This window comes from Gossypium arboreum, chromosome 4 (genome assembly GCF_025698485.1).
Source record: "Gossypium arboreum isolate Shixiya-1 chromosome 4, ASM2569848v2, whole genome shotgun sequence".
In the NCBI taxonomy this organism is placed as follows: domain Eukaryota; kingdom Viridiplantae; phylum Streptophyta; class Magnoliopsida; order Malvales; family Malvaceae; genus Gossypium; species Gossypium arboreum.
The window spans coordinates 113,704,519-113,721,454 of NC_069073.1; the positions used below are offsets into that span (position 1 = coordinate 113,704,519).

The 16,936-nt window shown below is 32.5% G+C and overlaps 2 protein-coding genes across 2 annotated transcripts; both read right to left on the minus strand.

Moving 5' to 3' along the window:
* Window positions 1-548: 548 nt before the first annotated feature.
* LOC108459907 (protein NETWORKED 3A-like) lies at window positions 549-1,801 on the minus strand. The gene is made up of 2 exons (XM_017759307.2): window positions 1,638-1,801; window positions 549-1,559 (listed from the first exon to the last, which is right to left on the minus strand). Exons 1-2 carry the CDS (start codon window positions 1,666-1,668, stop codon window positions 940-942), a joined length of 651 nt encoding a protein of 216 aa, XP_017614796.1. The 5' UTR covers window positions 1,669-1,801; the 3' UTR covers window positions 549-939.
* Window positions 1,802-9,574: 7,773 nt separating this feature from the next.
* LOC108460653 (RNA polymerase II C-terminal domain phosphatase-like 3) lies at window positions 9,575-16,057 on the minus strand. Its single transcript, XM_017760231.2, has 12 exons — window positions 14,892-16,057; window positions 14,676-14,799; window positions 14,502-14,557; window positions 14,352-14,412; window positions 12,833-14,257; window positions 11,944-12,561; window positions 11,710-11,856; window positions 11,357-11,625; window positions 11,161-11,272; window positions 10,830-11,087; window positions 10,485-10,531; window positions 9,575-10,384 (listed from the first exon to the last, which is right to left on the minus strand). Exons 1-12 carry the CDS (start codon window positions 15,527-15,529, stop codon window positions 10,321-10,323), a joined length of 3,819 nt encoding a protein of 1,272 aa, XP_017615720.1. The 5' UTR covers window positions 15,530-16,057; the 3' UTR covers window positions 9,575-10,320.
* Window positions 16,058-16,936: the final 879 nt, after the last annotated feature.

The window sequence follows — 16,936 nt, forward strand, 5'->3', positions numbered from 1 at the left end:
CTTGAACTTTTGGGAATGTTAGGGTTGGTTTTAGGGTTGAGGAACCTTAAATTTCAGGGAGAGAGTTCATAAATTCCAGTGTATCATTGCTTATGTTAACAAATGATAATATTACATTTCGTACGTACACTTTTATAAAATATTTGATGTGATATTTTTACTTTGAAATATTAAATGTGGTACCTGAACTATCAATATATATTTTAGTATAGTCATAAAATTTCCAACGTGATATTTGTATTTTGAAAATATCCAATGTGATACCTAAACTATCAATATGTGTTTTATTATGATACTTGGTGTAAACAACATTAGTGAATTGTTAAACCAACCAGTAAAAATTCGATACATAATTTGATTTTTCAAATCATTAAGTCCGCATGGATTATATAACATTACGTAAAGAACTAAATAAAACAAAAAAAATTTAAATTAAAACAAATTACTAAACATATGGTTTAATAAAAAAAGTAAATATCATAATAAAACATGTTGATAATTCAAATACCACATTGAATAATATAGAAATATAAATACGGGATTAAAGGTTTTATGAAATTACACATATCAAATATTACATTATCTTCTTAAAAGTATCATATAAATCATACAATAATATCCTCACTGATTCCCTCTCCATATATAAAGGAAAAATTGTTGACTAGTTGATGGATATATCAGAAAACACATTTAACCAGCAACTTTCTTATTGGGACAATTGTACTCGTATTTCAATCCTACCATATAGTTAGCAACCCTACAAACAAACGCTGAGCACCAAAAGAATTATAGCACAATATATAGTAGTAGCAGTCTTAGTCTTAAACACACCCCCAGAAAATAAAAATAAAACCCACAGAAAAGTTTCAATTAACAATCATAAACTGGAACTGATCAAATGCATGCAAGAGAAAGCAATTAACCTATATATATATATAGCTAGGTAAACCTTCCAAGGAATAATCTCTTCAGCCTTGATAATAGAGACTTTGTTTTCTTAGGAACTTTATGGCTTGGCACTGTAGTCTTCTCGTTGTCATCATCCACCACGTTCATTTTGGTACCAAGTAGTTCTCTAATCTTTCCTCTCTTCTCATCATTTCTCCTTATCAACTGAGCCTGCTGGCTTAAATTATCCTCTACCACCAGTTCTGAAACCTTGAACCTCAGTTCATTCCACAGCTTCTCATTCTCCATTAACTGAGAACCATCACTTATATTGCGCTGGAATGTAACACCATTCACGTTCTTCGAGGTCTTGGTCGGGTCTGCTGGCCCTTTAGAGGGATCATGATGGAATTCAATCTCATGTTCAGGATCTTCAGCACTGGCTTCTTCATGTTCTTCACCTTCAACATGGTTTTGCAGTCCTTGGTTGTTCAGTTGGGATCTCAGCTGATCATACTTCTCGGCTAACGAGCGGTATGATTTCTGCAAGTCTTCCACCATTTCAATGAGCTCGGGTCTCTTTTGATAGTACATTTCAGCCCTCTTAGCGAATGTATCCCCAGCATCTTGCACGATAATGCTAAGTATGGCATTTATCTTCATATCCAACTCTGCATAAAGGATTAATAAATCCGTGAATGAAACTATCTACAGCAACATAACTTTACAATACGAAATTTAAATATTACCATTTGAGGCAGTGAGATTAGAGTATTCCATTGAATCTAATATCTATCGCCACTAAGAACTGAACACTAATAAAAAACATGCAGAAGAAGAAGAAACTTTAAATGGGACAAATGGGTATTGAGATGCGTATGGTTGAAGAAAAAGTTTAGTTTCCTTCCTGTGTGAGCCAAGGAATGTGATGGGAGCTTGTGTCTCATTGAAGCAAAAGCAAATGCAACAACAACAGCTCAAAGGGACCAGACCAGGAAGCCACTAGACCAGTTAACATGCATGGGATGGGCCCAAACCAAGAGTAACCGTATATCCCTATCAACTTTGTCAATGATTACTACCCTTTAACAAATAACGAACACACCACTTAATTAATTAGTACATCAATCCTCGTACATCTGATTATTGTGGAAGATTATAAGCATAGATTCCCATCAACATCAACTAACAAGAAAAAGATTACCAGAAAGAATAGTTTGAAGCCATTGAGATTGCTGGCGGAGAACTTGGCTGTCCACCCGAGATAAAACTGCAGTCTGATGTTGTTGCTCTTCTTTATCCATAAAGGTAGCGGCGTCTCAACAATTGCTTGAGACTTGCGAAACAGTAATTGTTGGATTACTTAGACTACTGAATCTCTATTAGGGAGTCAAAGTTAATTAATTCGACTTTTTTTTTTCTTTTAACCAAATTATTTGGTTTAAGAGAAATTCGATTTTTTAGTTTTTATATTTATATTCAACCATCTAAAGTTATCTGTTTAGGAAGCTCTAGAATCTTGAATTCCAGATTTGAAACGTTAGGATGTTAAATTTTAATTAATATTTTTATTGAAGACTGATAATAGAATTTTTTATAAATATGAATTTCCCAAGTCTAATGTTTAATTTTATACACCAACTTTAATTTTTATAAATTTATACATGAAATTTTAATTTTATAAATTTTCATTAATTATTAATACAATTAATAATATAACATCATCTTATGTTTATATATTACATACACAAATAATTATATTCATCCAATATATAAATAAATTAATGTATTTATTTCTTTAAATGTGCATGATTAAATCAAAATGAAAGTTTTATATATACATTCGAACCACAATCAAAGTTCATATATCAAATTATACATTAAATCAAAATTCACGTGTAATTTGAAAATTTATCCTGTTAATAATTACACTTTGCAATGAGCATTGCACACACATAATTATCATATAAAGGTAGACCACCATTGATCCTTTGTGTTAGATACAAGGAGATACCTACATTTACAGGTTCTAAAACCCTTTTTGTAAAATATTATCATTTAATTTTTTTTGAATAATCTCATTATAAATAAGAGGTTAATACATTTTAGCACACTCGAATCCATATCATCTTGCATTGACAACAATACCCATATAAATTAACCTAAATCTCAATCGGCTATTATCATTTAAAGTTGAATTCACTTTTTAAATGGGGTTTTAAAGGTAAACACTTTTTTTTTTTAGAAAACTCTATCTTTTATGTTCTAATTTTATTGCTAACCATGTCATTAATTTAGTGATAAATTTGTGTGAATTTCAAATTTATTTATACGAGATTCAATGATTGTATTTATAAATTTTTTGCCCTTTTTCTTTATATTGTACTTATTCCTCTGTATTAAAAAGTTATTATAAATTTATCCTTCGTTTATATAAATCATAAATTATAAATATTCACTCAAAAAGATATAAACGGTAGATACAATATTAATAATTTAATTTGAATACAGTAAATGTATGTATTAAAAAATGAAAGAAAACTGGATTATTATGACTGGAGTCATTTTAGGCCCCATTAACTTTGAAGAGAGGCACTAGAATATCATTAGTGGGTCTCTGAAATGCCCCATTTATAGGTCATTACCACTCACAAGCTCAAAATTCCAATCATATTCAAATTGGGACAAAGAAGACATTTTTCTAAAAGGAGTTTTTTCTATAATTAATGGGTTAGAATTAGAATTAGAATTAACATAACATAACCATAATAAATTATAAACCTAAACTGAAATAAATATAAGCATATCCCATACATTGTAAAATTGAAGTCTAGAATAATTTGAAAGACAACCACTACATGTAGAAATGGAAGAAATCAGAAAGATTTAAACATGTTTCTTTGCTAAAGGAACACATTACAAACATACTTTTAATGAATTAATTAATATTAGTTATTCTTTATAGTGTGTAACTTGCATTTATCGAACTATTTGTAGGCATTTAGAAAGACGATTGATGAGCAATCGAAGAAGGCCAAAAATAGGCTCAATGTCATGACGAGGAACGTCGAGATGACGCGATGGATGATGTTACGACATAGCGATGTGTTCTCCTATAAATTGGGTCTTTTCTCCAAGTTAAGCTCTGTTATCTTTTCCAAGTTGAACTTTGATTAATTTAGGAATATTTTAGTCGTGTTAGGACTTTAATATTAACCTATTCAAAGGGTCTTTGTAACCCTATTTTAGAGAGTTGATAGAATATCTTTTCTGTGAGATTTTGATGAAGAGTTTTGGAGAGAGTTTTTGACAAAGCTTTGTATTTGGGTTTTGGATTTTTGCTCTTTTAGATTATTTTCTCCATCTTGTACTCTTTGTTGGTTTGCCGAATTAGTGAAGTCTTCTTTGTCCATAGTTTTTTATCCTCTTAATTGAGGATTTTCTACGTAAACATTTGTATATATTCAATCTTCTCCACATTTTCTATTTCATTGTTTATAGGGTCGATCCCAACATTCTTCAATTTAAGTTACCTTTTAGAATCCCAAAATAAAAAGATTTACCCTGTCACTTCAAAATAAAATGATACAAGATTTGTCTTCAAATATTAATCTAGATCAATTTAAATTGTTAATGTATAATATAAATTTTGCTTCTAATGTTTACCTATTTCTTCTTTTTTTTCATTTTTGTTCTAATTATTTTCTTTATCACTTTAGCTATCAACCTTCAAATTTTAATCAAATTGCTTTGCTTTAGATGTAAAAGTTGAGTGAAATATTAAAATTTTAATGGCACTTACATAGATAATTTTTTGAAAATTTTTAACTTTTATTATTTTCTTTTGAATTTTTATTAAGTATATGTGAACTGTCACATGAGTAGTCACGCCGTTGTCTTCAAAATTTTGTAGTCCAGTCAATTTTTCTATCTAAAAGAAACAAATTAACTAAAATTTAAAAGTTAAGGGACTAAAATGATCAAATAAGTGTTAAAAACTAATTTTTTCACTATACCGATGAAACACACGAAACATGTAAAGGCTTTGAAAAGTAACTATAACAAGCTATAATTATGATATTTTTTTGTATCAAAGTAAATATTATTAGAAGCTTTCCTAGTTGAAATATTGTGGAGATGGGACATAGACAATGCTTGGAGGCTACTACATGTTGGCCTTCTTACTTGTCAAGTAAACGACTGGTGTTATAGGTCGAAATATATGCAATAAGTGGGATGGTATGTAGATGCTTGTTTAGGGAAAACAAGTTGGTCAAATATGGTTAGTATTATAACTTCATTTGGAAACGTGACTTAAGTGTCAGAGAAAATTTTTTAAATTGGAATCGTGTAACTAGTTTTTTTGAATTTCATTTGAATGGGTTTTAGATGAAAAGTATATTTAGATAAAGAGATTTAAGGTTAAATGATCCAAAACAAAAAGATTCATAGCTCGAAATTATTTAAGAAATATATCTTAAATCTTCGAGAATATTTTTATCGAAACAGATAGTATTGAAGCTATTAACACAATCATGGAAGGTATTTCGGGGAACTCTAATTTTGCCATAGGCAAGAGAATTCATCAGACTCTAAAAAGGGTGAAGCAATGGGAAGTTCAGCATATTCCCAAAAGAGACAACTTAATTGCTGATAGTCTAGCCAAAACAATTCGTATTAGAAAATTAGGTTTAAGACAATTTGAAGACTCTATTTTAAGGGTCTAGTTTATTTATTTTGTATCTTTCTTTGTTTAAAAAAAAAAAAACAAGTTCATGCAACAGGCTCATTGTCAAGTGAAAGGATCACTTATGCAAATAGAGCAGTAATTAAAAGATTGTTTTGAGGTCTCTCTTGATTTTACAAAATTTTGGGTGATCCTTAGATCTCATTTATAACATGCATGCTTAAGGTCACTAAGCTTAAATTAAATCTTTGCCATCAAGGCCTTGAGATTCGATTAACTATAACTTTATTCATCAAATGATCAAATTCAAAGAAAGCTAAACCTAAATTCTTCACTTCTTGCCCAAATAGTTAGCATTTGGCTTAACTCTAGTTCCTGTGAAGTGAAAAGAGTATCACATAAGCTCAAATATCATTTTTATTAAGCTTATAGTGCAAATCTATCACTTTAGTAGAGTGAATATTGAAATTTATCATTATATTTTACTTTTATTGGTAATTTGCTATTATATTTTAAAAATATAAGTAAATTTACAGCTCAACTTTAAATTTTTAAAATAAAATTTACCATTTGATTTTGATGGTTTGAAAACAAAATATAACGAAAAAATCATTTCAATATTTTATTTTAATAGTTAACAATAAATTAATTTATAAAAAACTATAGATTAATAAATTAACTTTGAATTTTCATTTAATGGAAGAGTTGAAAAATTAAAATATAAAAAGGAAAACTAATGTTATTTTTATAAATGAGAGTTTTATTCATATTTAACATTATATTAATTAAATTATCATTTTCATTATTAAAAATATTTAAAATATTTTTATTGAGTTTGTCCTCAAGTTATTTAAAATTAAAAATTGAATGGTAAAATTTAATAAAGAATCAAACTTAAGTTTCAAATTTCAATGAAGCAGGTAAAATTCAATATAGAGTCAAAGAGAGGTAAATTTAAGTTTAATTCAAAAGTAGAATGGAAAATATCAATAAAACTAAATTATAGTGAAATTTTTAATTTTTACTTAAATATATAGAAAAATTTACGCATTAGCTCTTTTAATTATTTTATATTTTATATAAATATTTTTTAATTTATTGTACAAATATATACATTCATTATATTCAAATAAATAATTTGTAAAACTTAAAAAGAAGCTAATAAAACTAAATATTTTAAAAAGAAAATTGTTTACTGAATAGGCGAAATGAAATTTTTACCCTTGGTCTAGTAAAACTCACTTAACCTTCTTCTTAATAAGGTGTTGGAAATTATAGGTAGAAATTTAAGTAACAAGAGATGAATAGACATCATATTCATATAACATAATATTTAATGTGATTCATCTTTTGCCTACACTCATGATCTTAAAAAGGATAAACATCACTATCTCCTAACTTTTCTACACATAAATCACTAACCCTCCTAATAAAAACATTTTGTAAGCATTCCATCTTTCCTTTCTTTCTTAATTCTAAATGCTAAATCTTAGTCTGCATATTACTTAATCACCACTAAATTTTATTCACTAAGATTTCCTACCTATTAAAAATATCTATTTTATTAAATAAATTTAACTTTCTAGTAAACTTGGGGTAATAGAACTACACGAGAATCATGCTCCAATACTAGCAATTAAAATTTGGGTCAATATCTAACCATCTCCACTTGGACTCAAATTCCATCACACCATTGGCCTTCCTTCTTTAACATCAATTCACTTATATAGATATTAATAAAAAAATTTCATTAAAGCACCACTAGATCAATTAAGATTTGCAACAAATCTTCTCTTACAATGTCCACAACGTTACACCCACATTAACTTTTGTAATTTTCGCACAACTAAAACTATACACCTTCCCCACAACCATGCGTGAGTTTTGCACTGATAAAGTTACAAACTTCCTTACACAGAGACTCTTTAAGAATTACATCTATCATCTTCTTCTTCTTCTTTTTTTTTTAATTCTAAAAGCTAAACTCTAATCTCTATTTATGAGAACTATCATTTGATCACTGATAAATCTTTTTTTATTATGATTTCATCGTTATCAATATCAGCTAAACTTAACTATAAAAGTAATCCTAATTACACTAGAACCTTAATTAATATTATCAATTATAATTCAAGTCAATATCTAACATAGGTGCCCCATTAGAAAAGCAGTTTGAAATAAAATGTGCTAAGTAGATTCCCAACTAGGAATAGCAATGGGGTGTAACAGGACAGGAATCCTCAACCAATAAAATTAGACTAAAATCCTAATTAACTATTACCATTTAGAATTTTGATCAATATCTAAATATAAGTGTCCATTGAAAAAGTAGTTTGACTGGAATATGCTAAGTACATTCCCAACTAGGAACGGCAATTGAGTGTCGCATGGCGAGGATTAGCTCGTCCACCCCTACCTGTTTGTATGAATGTTAAAACATCAACATCCGTGGATATCAAATATATTCATAATCCCTCTACACTGCTCCCAATCGCTCCACCACTTTTCTTTCACTAATGATTTTTCAATTTAATATATAAAATTAAATATAAAAAATGTATTCATGAACATTATTTTAATATGTATATATAATTTTTAGTACATGTATAACATAAACGTATAGAATATCATATTCATATATATGATTTTAGTATATATATATATTAGAATATAAAAAGATACATAAAATATTATAAAAATAAAAATAGTAATTCTAAAAGTCAAAGTGGGACGAAACGGAGCAAACATTTCAAGTAACAACCAGCTTAACCATGCACATCCATGTTTTTTTAAAATGAATAGAGTCAGAAATGACTGGAGTAAAATCCCGGAAGTGGCATAAATTTTGCCATCCCTAATAGAGTGGAGTAAGGTTGACGGGCGGTGATGACAAGGATTGCTTCATCCACCTCTATCCCACATTCCCGCATTGCATGGATGTTGAAAACATCCACTTCCATAAATGTCGACTCTACGCTATTGACGGAAACTTATTTCACTGATTTTTTTTTATTTAATATTGTAAAAATATATATTTATAATTTATTTGCAAACAAACTTTCAATGTATATATTCCTTTAATAGATGTATAATATATATTATTTAAAAGGTTCAAAAGGGACCAAACCAAGAAAAACCTCTCCATTAACGTAATATCCGCAAAAAATAAAAAAAAAATAAAAATAAAAAAAGGATGGGGTCGGGCTTAAATGCCACCGCGAAATCTTAAAACATTTCACTTATTTGATTTTAAACCATTTTATTTTTTATCTTAATCATTTCTACTTCTATTTTTAGGCTACTAAATTGATAGTAACTTATAATAAATATTAAAATATTTCTAACTTTTACTTTATTTATTTGATGTTTAAAAATATTGAATGTTAAAGATTTACAATTTTAAATTTTCTATATAAATATAAAAACATATTTGTACGTGTATATAATATAGATTTTACTAAAATCCTTTTTTTTTTAAAAAAAAGCTTTTATATAAAAATATATATCTGAAAATTAGTAAAAATACAGAATCAAAATCTCCCATACAGTAAAACCTTGATTTAATGGGTGTGTGTTTTACTCTGAAATGTTTTCTATCGTTTTCCAATTTTCAAGAAGCAAACACGTTGTAAAACCATGCAAAAAGTAAGACGGACAAACCAAAAACACAAGAATCTCTTGCAATTTACGTAGTTGACCAGTTTAGTAGTGGTCCTAGAGATTATTTTTGTGCGGAATCTCTCCTACGGCATAGCCACACGTATGTGGCAGGGCCGTAAACGCAAAATCTTAATTATCAAGCATAGGCCCTGAGAAGCACATTTGACTTCCACTACTTGGTCCTTTCCTTCATTCCTTCTTTTCGTATTGTCAGTTTTTATTCTATTTGTAGTTATATCTTCCACACCCTCAAAACCATAACCTTCTCCAACTAATTCGGAACTACACAATTATAGCCTTTTCCGAATCCCACACCCACGACTTCACGGTCCACCAAAATTAACAACCACAAAACAAATAATAATGAATAATAATAAATAATATATTACATTAGAATTAAAAACACTATCTGTTGAGATTCTTATGTTTCAATGCTAGACAGTACAGCCCCTAAATCCCACGCCGTACCTACTCCGATTTGCTCAATCACCCCAACCTATTTGGTTGGCTCCCATCTGCTCAATCACCCCAACCTATTTGGTTGGCGACCATCAAGCTCTCCTCTCTTGACATTCCTTTCATTTCTAATCATCTTTGATTTCATTTTACTTCTTAACACTCACTCCTTTCAACTATTTTTTTCCCTTCAATTAATTGCATTTCATTTTTACAAAATTAGGCATTTGTCAGTTTATTAGTACCGCAAGAGAGTTGAGCATTAATGAAAGCTGCCCTTTTAACCATGCTCAACCAGGTCATCTTTTCAAATCCTAAAAAGCCATCATTAAGGGGAATTTGCAGCTCTAAGGGCAGAAAAAAATTTCTATGCACTCTGTCAAAATCAAACCGGTTCATGTAACTCCTTTCATCAGGTTGGCAATCGAAGGGGAAGTCTGCAATTGCCAACCAAAGAGAGTGGACAATGTGTTAAAAAGTGAAAATCACGGGGGGTGCTCTCCATCCCAACGTCAACCAACCCCAAAAAATACCTGACGGTTTTCCATCTCCCACTTTCATGTATTTGACTCTTGATTTTTATCAGGTATTAGTTTTATCAGGAAAATGATTAGGGAGGTGGTGATTATTTATGGTTTAATGGCAAAGTCATGCTCATTTGCCCTCCGATAGAGCAGTGCTGATGCTTCCACCCTGTATTTTTTTTAAAGGGGAAAAAAAAAAAGGTGTCAAGTCTAAAAATGCTAATAATTTGCCATTATACAAGTAAATTAACAAGTATAAACAATCTCACCAGCCCGGGTGAACAACAAATTTTCCAGTAGATAGAGCCCAATTCACCTGTTAAAAACAAAATCATGAATTAGATTTGCTTAAAGCTACATGATCACAACTGAAACAAAGAGCTCAGATTTCCCATGCTATAATCAATGAATCCAACAAGAAAAAAGTTTGTTTGCAGAAAAACCTCAAGGCAAGAAGCATTTACAAATAATTGTCTAGCAGAAAATACACATGAAAATTAAGCAACTCGGATTCTGATCAGGTTGACCAAAATTGTCCTGAACAATGCCACCACGAAAAACTACTATATCTCAGCAATTAAACTTAAAAAAACAGAATACACAAGTGCCAGTACCTTGTCTGTTCCGAGAGAGTTAGCCACCACATGTGTAACATGCTCATCTATCTGATTTGTGCACACAGCCCCAAATTGCTCCGCTGTCTGCCACAGTGGATGTAGGTGAGGATTGGCTTCACCTACAGGAAACACCCTGCTAAATACTATACGACAACCAGACAAAATCTTCCTTTGTTCTGTTGCTAGGATATTTCTAACATCCAGATCATCTAAATTCTGATGTGAAAAGAAATTCTGGTGTATTCTCTCAATAACCTATTTCGACAAAAATAGCAGTCAGACATTAATTTTTCATAAATGACTATATCAAGCAAAACAGTCTTCTCACCGCCAAAGAAGAAGCCAAAGTCCCATCTTCAGGTCGCTCATCATGGTCTATCTCAAGAAGAGATGGACCTAAAAGACCAAATTGGCGCCTACTAAAAGGAAAATAAGTATACCTGTGCAAATCATGAAAGAAGGGCACAAGATCAAAACAGTGGCATGGATCAAAGTACTTGTAAGTTTAAGCAAGACATGCATACCTCTCTACAACAATCAAGTTAAGTTTATTATGAGGCCAGACTCTCATAGAGTCATCAATGATAACCACAGATGATTCCATACCCAGAACCCCTTCAAGATCCTTACTCCGGGGAACCCTCTCATCACCATCAAAGGGATCACCATCATCACCCCTAGAAATAACTCGTCCAGCAAACAAAACCCCTTTCGGGTCAAGCACTTTTGCCATCTCCGTTGCATAAAGTTTGTTTCCCATCGTATAAAGATGCAGCTCATACAACTTACTAGCCTGAAATAGTAAGAGAGAATCGGTGTCAATTAAAAATCAAGTCCCAGGGAGTAGTAGAGCCAAGGAAGAACTCAATTGACTTGCCTTCTCTAAGAAATTCCAGATTCCAGGTCGCAATTTGGTCCACATTCCCATATGGTGAAAGCGGAAAAGATGTCTCTGTGGTTTTTCACGATCCTGTTCCTCTTTCTTTCTTAAGATTTCTTCATGCACTGGGTCTACTTCAATAAACTGAGAAGACAAAAGTTAAATGGCTTGGATAAGAAAACCAGAATTTTTTTTGAGAGAACTGCTAAGACTTCATTTACAACAACTCACTTTGGCTGAATTAAGAAGTGTATGATCCAGATCCAGGACAAGACAGAGTTTGCGAGCAGCAAACATTTTCTTTTGCTCTTCTATCCTCCTTGCCCTTTCTCTCTGGATAGCTGCCTTTTGCCGATCATCATATTTTTCAAAGAGATGTTCGACATCTCCCCATGCATTCTGTGAAGGAGGAGGACATGTTACACCTACTTCAGGCGCTGTACCAGTCCCAGTCTGCTGATCCTCACAATTAGAACCTTTCGTGTTCTTATCCGTGGTTTCAGACTTCACTTGTATTGGTTGGGAGACTAAATTCTGGGACACTGCTGGCAGACTGGCAAATGATTGCGGACCAGACATCATACCAGCAATATTTTTCAGACTTTGGGTAAATTGCTGGGTAATATCTGGGGGTGGAACAAGCTGACATTGTATTGGCTTAGCTTCTATCTGATTCTCAAGCTGTTTTTGGGCATTCATATTGTCCTTGCTTCCCAGGGTACTTGATGCAGGGGAGGTCCCATTTGTTTTTAATTGATCAGGTCCTACGCTACTGGTCTTTTGAAGCACGTTGCCATGGAGAACACGGCGGGGATCACGAGGTTTCATGCGAATTTTGCCAGACTCGTCCTGGAAGGTCATCAATTGAACATCAGGACCAAAAATGAGATATGTGAATAAATATTATTTTTCATGCGTTCAACTAAAGGCAAGTTAATTCTATTTATCTTCATCTGCTTGAAACCTAGAAATGGTATGAAGAGAGACTTGCCAAAGAGGCCGATGCTTAAAACAGGTACGACTTTGCACATTTTTAGCATTTCATTTTATGTGTGTATGTATGTATACTTAAAAAGATGTATATATATGTATATGTGTAAATATAAAATGAGGTACTCACCAAAGGAGGACCCTGAAGATTTCCTGCAGGTTTTGACAAAGTACCAGATGAGGTTGAGGGAACAACGTTAACAGAGGGCGAGGGAATAACATTTCCTGGGGGAACGACTCCCAGAACTGGATTTGAGCTTGGCTGATACAATGTATTTTTTAGAGCATCAGGAGTTTTATGCTGGGATTCAGATGGTAATCTCTGCTGTTGTCCCATCTTAAGTATATTTATCAGCATGGTAGGATTTACTGCAATATCTTTCAACAAAGCAGGCAAAGAAGGGTTACTCATGCCTGTCAGTGGCACCTGCTCATTTTTATTGACAGTCGTATTGGTTTTCCCACTTAGAGTACTTGAACAAGTTACTCCATGTTCCATTTTCCGGGAATTGGAATCCAAAGTCTCCATGGTTTGGTTTCTGTTTGTTATCTGAGACCCACAATTATCAGTGTCCTCTAACCACCCACCATTTCCAGACACAGCTTGAACATCCCTAACCCCAAAATTTTCCAACTCGTTCTTCTGTCTTTTGGGTGCAGGACCATCTAGAACAGGTTCTTCCGTGCTCTTTTTCTTTCTTGGATCCATTATTACACTAACAGGTGGCACTTTAGATGCATTATGCAAGGGCCGTTGGTTTAGATCCAAAGCACTCACATTAGAGTTGGCAAACCGAAGTCTAGGGTCTCTGCTTTTTGCTGAAGCTTTTGACAGTATACTAGATGCAGAACTCACGGTCACAGGTGTGGCATTTTGAGTTGTAAACTGTCCCTGCATGCTGGAAGTCAAACTGGCACTATCAATATGAGGTGGCGAGGAAACAATTGGATGCCCCATAACAGGCAGATTTGGTTTAAAATTACCAATGCTGGAGGAACTAGAAACCTCCCCACCAGTATCACAACCCTCATCACCGGATTCTTCAGAAGGGGTTGGGCTAGGAAGTCTATCACTTGAAAAGAAAGAACCTCGACCAAATTTTCTTTGATAGCTGGAAAAGGCTTTGAGGGCATCCGTTTCATAAGGATGCATTTTATTACGTTCTTCATCAGGCAAACCCTTAGCCATCATAGATCCAGATCTAACCATACCATCTCCAGTAGTCAATGGCCTGAGTACAGGTAAACATGGTGTTGTTTCTCGAGTAGGCGAAGGAAGGCTGTCTGCATCATGATCCTTGTGAAGGTCTAGCAGGGGTAGTGAAAGACCTTTGTTCCTAAAATTAGGTACTCCAGGCTTCAAAGCTTCTGTTAACATACTTGGCATATTATGAATTTCGGAGTCAACAGATAAAGGCAACTTATTTGTGACGGTCAAATCATGACCAACATTTTCAGCTAAAGCATCAGGATCCTTCTTATTAACAATCTTAATCTCTTTCTCCGAGTCAATTGCTCTAACAGGGGAATTCAGCGATAGCAGCATCACCTCTATCTGTAAAAACAGACAACTGTGTTTAAGCTTGCCATAAACACAACAATCTTACAAAGCTAATAGTTTATAAACTAGTAAGTCATCAACAACACACCTCTTTCATCTTGTCAAGAGGAAACAGAGGAGGATCAAAACCCTTTACGACAGAAAGTAGCCTGTTCCCAAAATGCAAAACAAGGAGATAACTAAGCAATTTGGTTTGATAAAAGAACAACAGAGAAAAGCTATTAAAACCAATAAATACCTTGATAAAATGGACACATTCTGCTCCTTCAAATTACTATTCAGAGCAACGAATGCCTGTAATGAAAATAAATCAGACTCCACAACATTTGCAATCAGCATTTCATGAATTAACAAAAGTTTTTATACAACCGTCAGAGAAGAACTATTAGAAAATAACTCCTGGATGTCTTACAGAATTAACTGCTCCAAATGCCAGTTCAATAAGGGTGTCCTTTGTGGGAACACCATATTCAAATACCAATCCTCGCAAGCTCTCCAAAGCATTCTGCAGTCTAGAACAAACTACTTCGAACGATCTACAAAAAGAAAAAATGCAATCATTCAACATGAGTCATCTTACTCGCTAAGATTAAGTAAAAAGGTAGTCCTTTCAATGCAGTATTCATACTTCTCTGCTTCAATCACAGTAATCCCTTCCAGTACTCCCCGAATCAGGTTAACTCGCTTTTCCAACTCATCCGAGATACCAACATTACCATCCTCACTACTCAAAACCCTTTCTTTCACTGGTTCTGAATCCAAATCAATCTCCCCTTCCTCCAACTCCCCTTCTTCTTTGTCAAGATTCACAATCTTGTCTTCCTCCATCTCGTCCCCAGTATCATCGTCAATCACAACTCTATCAGCTGAATTTCCGCTATAGCCCTTCTCCTCTTTGCTATTTACAGAAGCCACCGAAGACGAGGGTGACGATCGCTTGGAGTTGTTGTTCTCGTCTTGTTGTGGTTGTTGTTCAAGCTCCTTAACAAAAATATCATTGAGAGGTTTGTTCTGAACTGCTTGTGCCCAAGCAAAATTATACAAACCCGAAGCATACCCTCGAATAACCGAAGGGTATTTGCACAGATCCTGCATTGTCCAAACTCTAGAATTCGAATTCGCTTCCCCTCCTTTCGACGATTTCGATTCCTTCAAAATCTTAACCTCTTGCTTGTTAAAATCTTCTTCACTGATCTCCTCTATCGAAGCGGAATCCGAAATTTCACCTTCTTCAACATCCTCCAATTTGATTTCATCTTTTCCCATCTGACCTAGGGTTTCCCTTTTTCTTTTCTTTTAATTTACTCCAATCAATCCGATTAGACCCAAAACCAAACATATATTTATAAAACCAGTTCCTTTTTTCCAATAAAAAAAAATGAAATAAATCGATGCCAAATCCCTAGCTCGTCAAACGAAAACCAAAAATCGACGAAATTTTCTTCACTAGATCTAGCGCAATTTCTGGCTAGAAACAGAAAATCAAAAAGAAAATATCGCACGCAATTGGTCTAGAGTAAATGCTTTAACGCCGATAGATTAAGGTCAGGTTCCCAGACCAAATTAAATTGAAATTTTCTCTTAATTTTCTCAAAGATTTGAACTCAGATCTGGCGATGATCATTTTGAGGGTTTGAAGATGGTGGCGACAAACGTTATAAGGAAGATGGGGAATCTAGGACACGCAAGAAGTTTAAATCTGGGCCACACACGTCAGCATCTATAAAACCTAAAAAAAAGGTTGTTCCTTGGTGAGCGCTAGTATGATGTAACTTGGAATAGTTAAGCGTAGTGGAGAACGGCTATGACTAATGGGTCTTTCTACTCAATTCAGTTGAGATAAAAATATTAAATTTGAAAGGTTAAGTCCCTATTTTTTTATAAATTTAGAATTTAGTTCTTATATTTTAATTTTTAATAATTTAGTTCTTTTACTCCTCGTATTTCAAAATTTAAGTTCAATTGTTCACACTGTTAAAATTATTTTGTTAAATTTAGGTTCATTATAACGTAATATTTTTAATTATATTGCTACCAAGTGAATATGTGTTTATATTTCAAATTGTCATGCTAACTAATTTAATAGTCTTAATAATTTGATCTGAATTTTGAAATTTAAAAAGTAAATAGACTAAGTTCCTAAAAATAAAAGTACATGGACTAAATTCTAAAATTTGTAAAGAGTACAGAGACTTATGGCATATTTTAACCAATTTGAACTTTAAAATAGGTTGAAAACAATATTTTTTCAAATCTTTACTAACTTTAAACTCTTGATTAAATTGGTGTTGCAAATTAATCAAACACTAATTTGGTTAAAGAAACTAGAGAATAAGTTATATTATTATGTGAGTATTTTTATCTTTTATATTTTTTATAAAATTCAATAAAAAAACTTACATTAGTGAAATTTGAATTCATGACAAGCACATTTATAAATTCTAAACTTTATACAAAAACTTTTTCACCCGCGTCATTATATCTTTACTAGCTTTAAACCCTTGATAGAGTTGGAGGTTATTTATACAAGTACACATGTATGTTATATTTATGTCTATATTATTAAAAGTTTAACGATATATTAACTAATATATGCACATATAGAGTGAAATTTATTAAATTCAATTCATCGAAGCTATTAGTTTCCAATTCTAGAAAAATCAATTGACTTGC

Coding starts and splice junctions, on each gene's coding strand:
- LOC108460653 (XM_017760231.2), bottom strand. CDS start 15,529: ATGGGAAAAGATGAAATCAAATTGGAGGATGTTGAAGAAGGTGAAATT. Junction 14,413..14,501: donor AATGTGTCCATTTTATCAAG/GTATTTATTGGT, acceptor TTTTGGGAACAG/GCTACTTTCTGTCGTAAAGG. Junction 10,532..10,829: donor ACTCTCTCGGAACAGACAAG/GTACTGGCACTT, acceptor TGTTTTTAACAG/GTGAATTGGGCTCTATCTAC.
- LOC108459907 (XM_017759307.2), bottom strand. CDS start 1,668: ATGGAATACTCTAATCTCACTGCCTCAAATG. Junction 1,560..1,637: donor TAATCTCACTGCCTCAAATG/GTAATATTTAAA, acceptor TCCTTTATGCAG/AGTTGGATATGAAGATAAAT.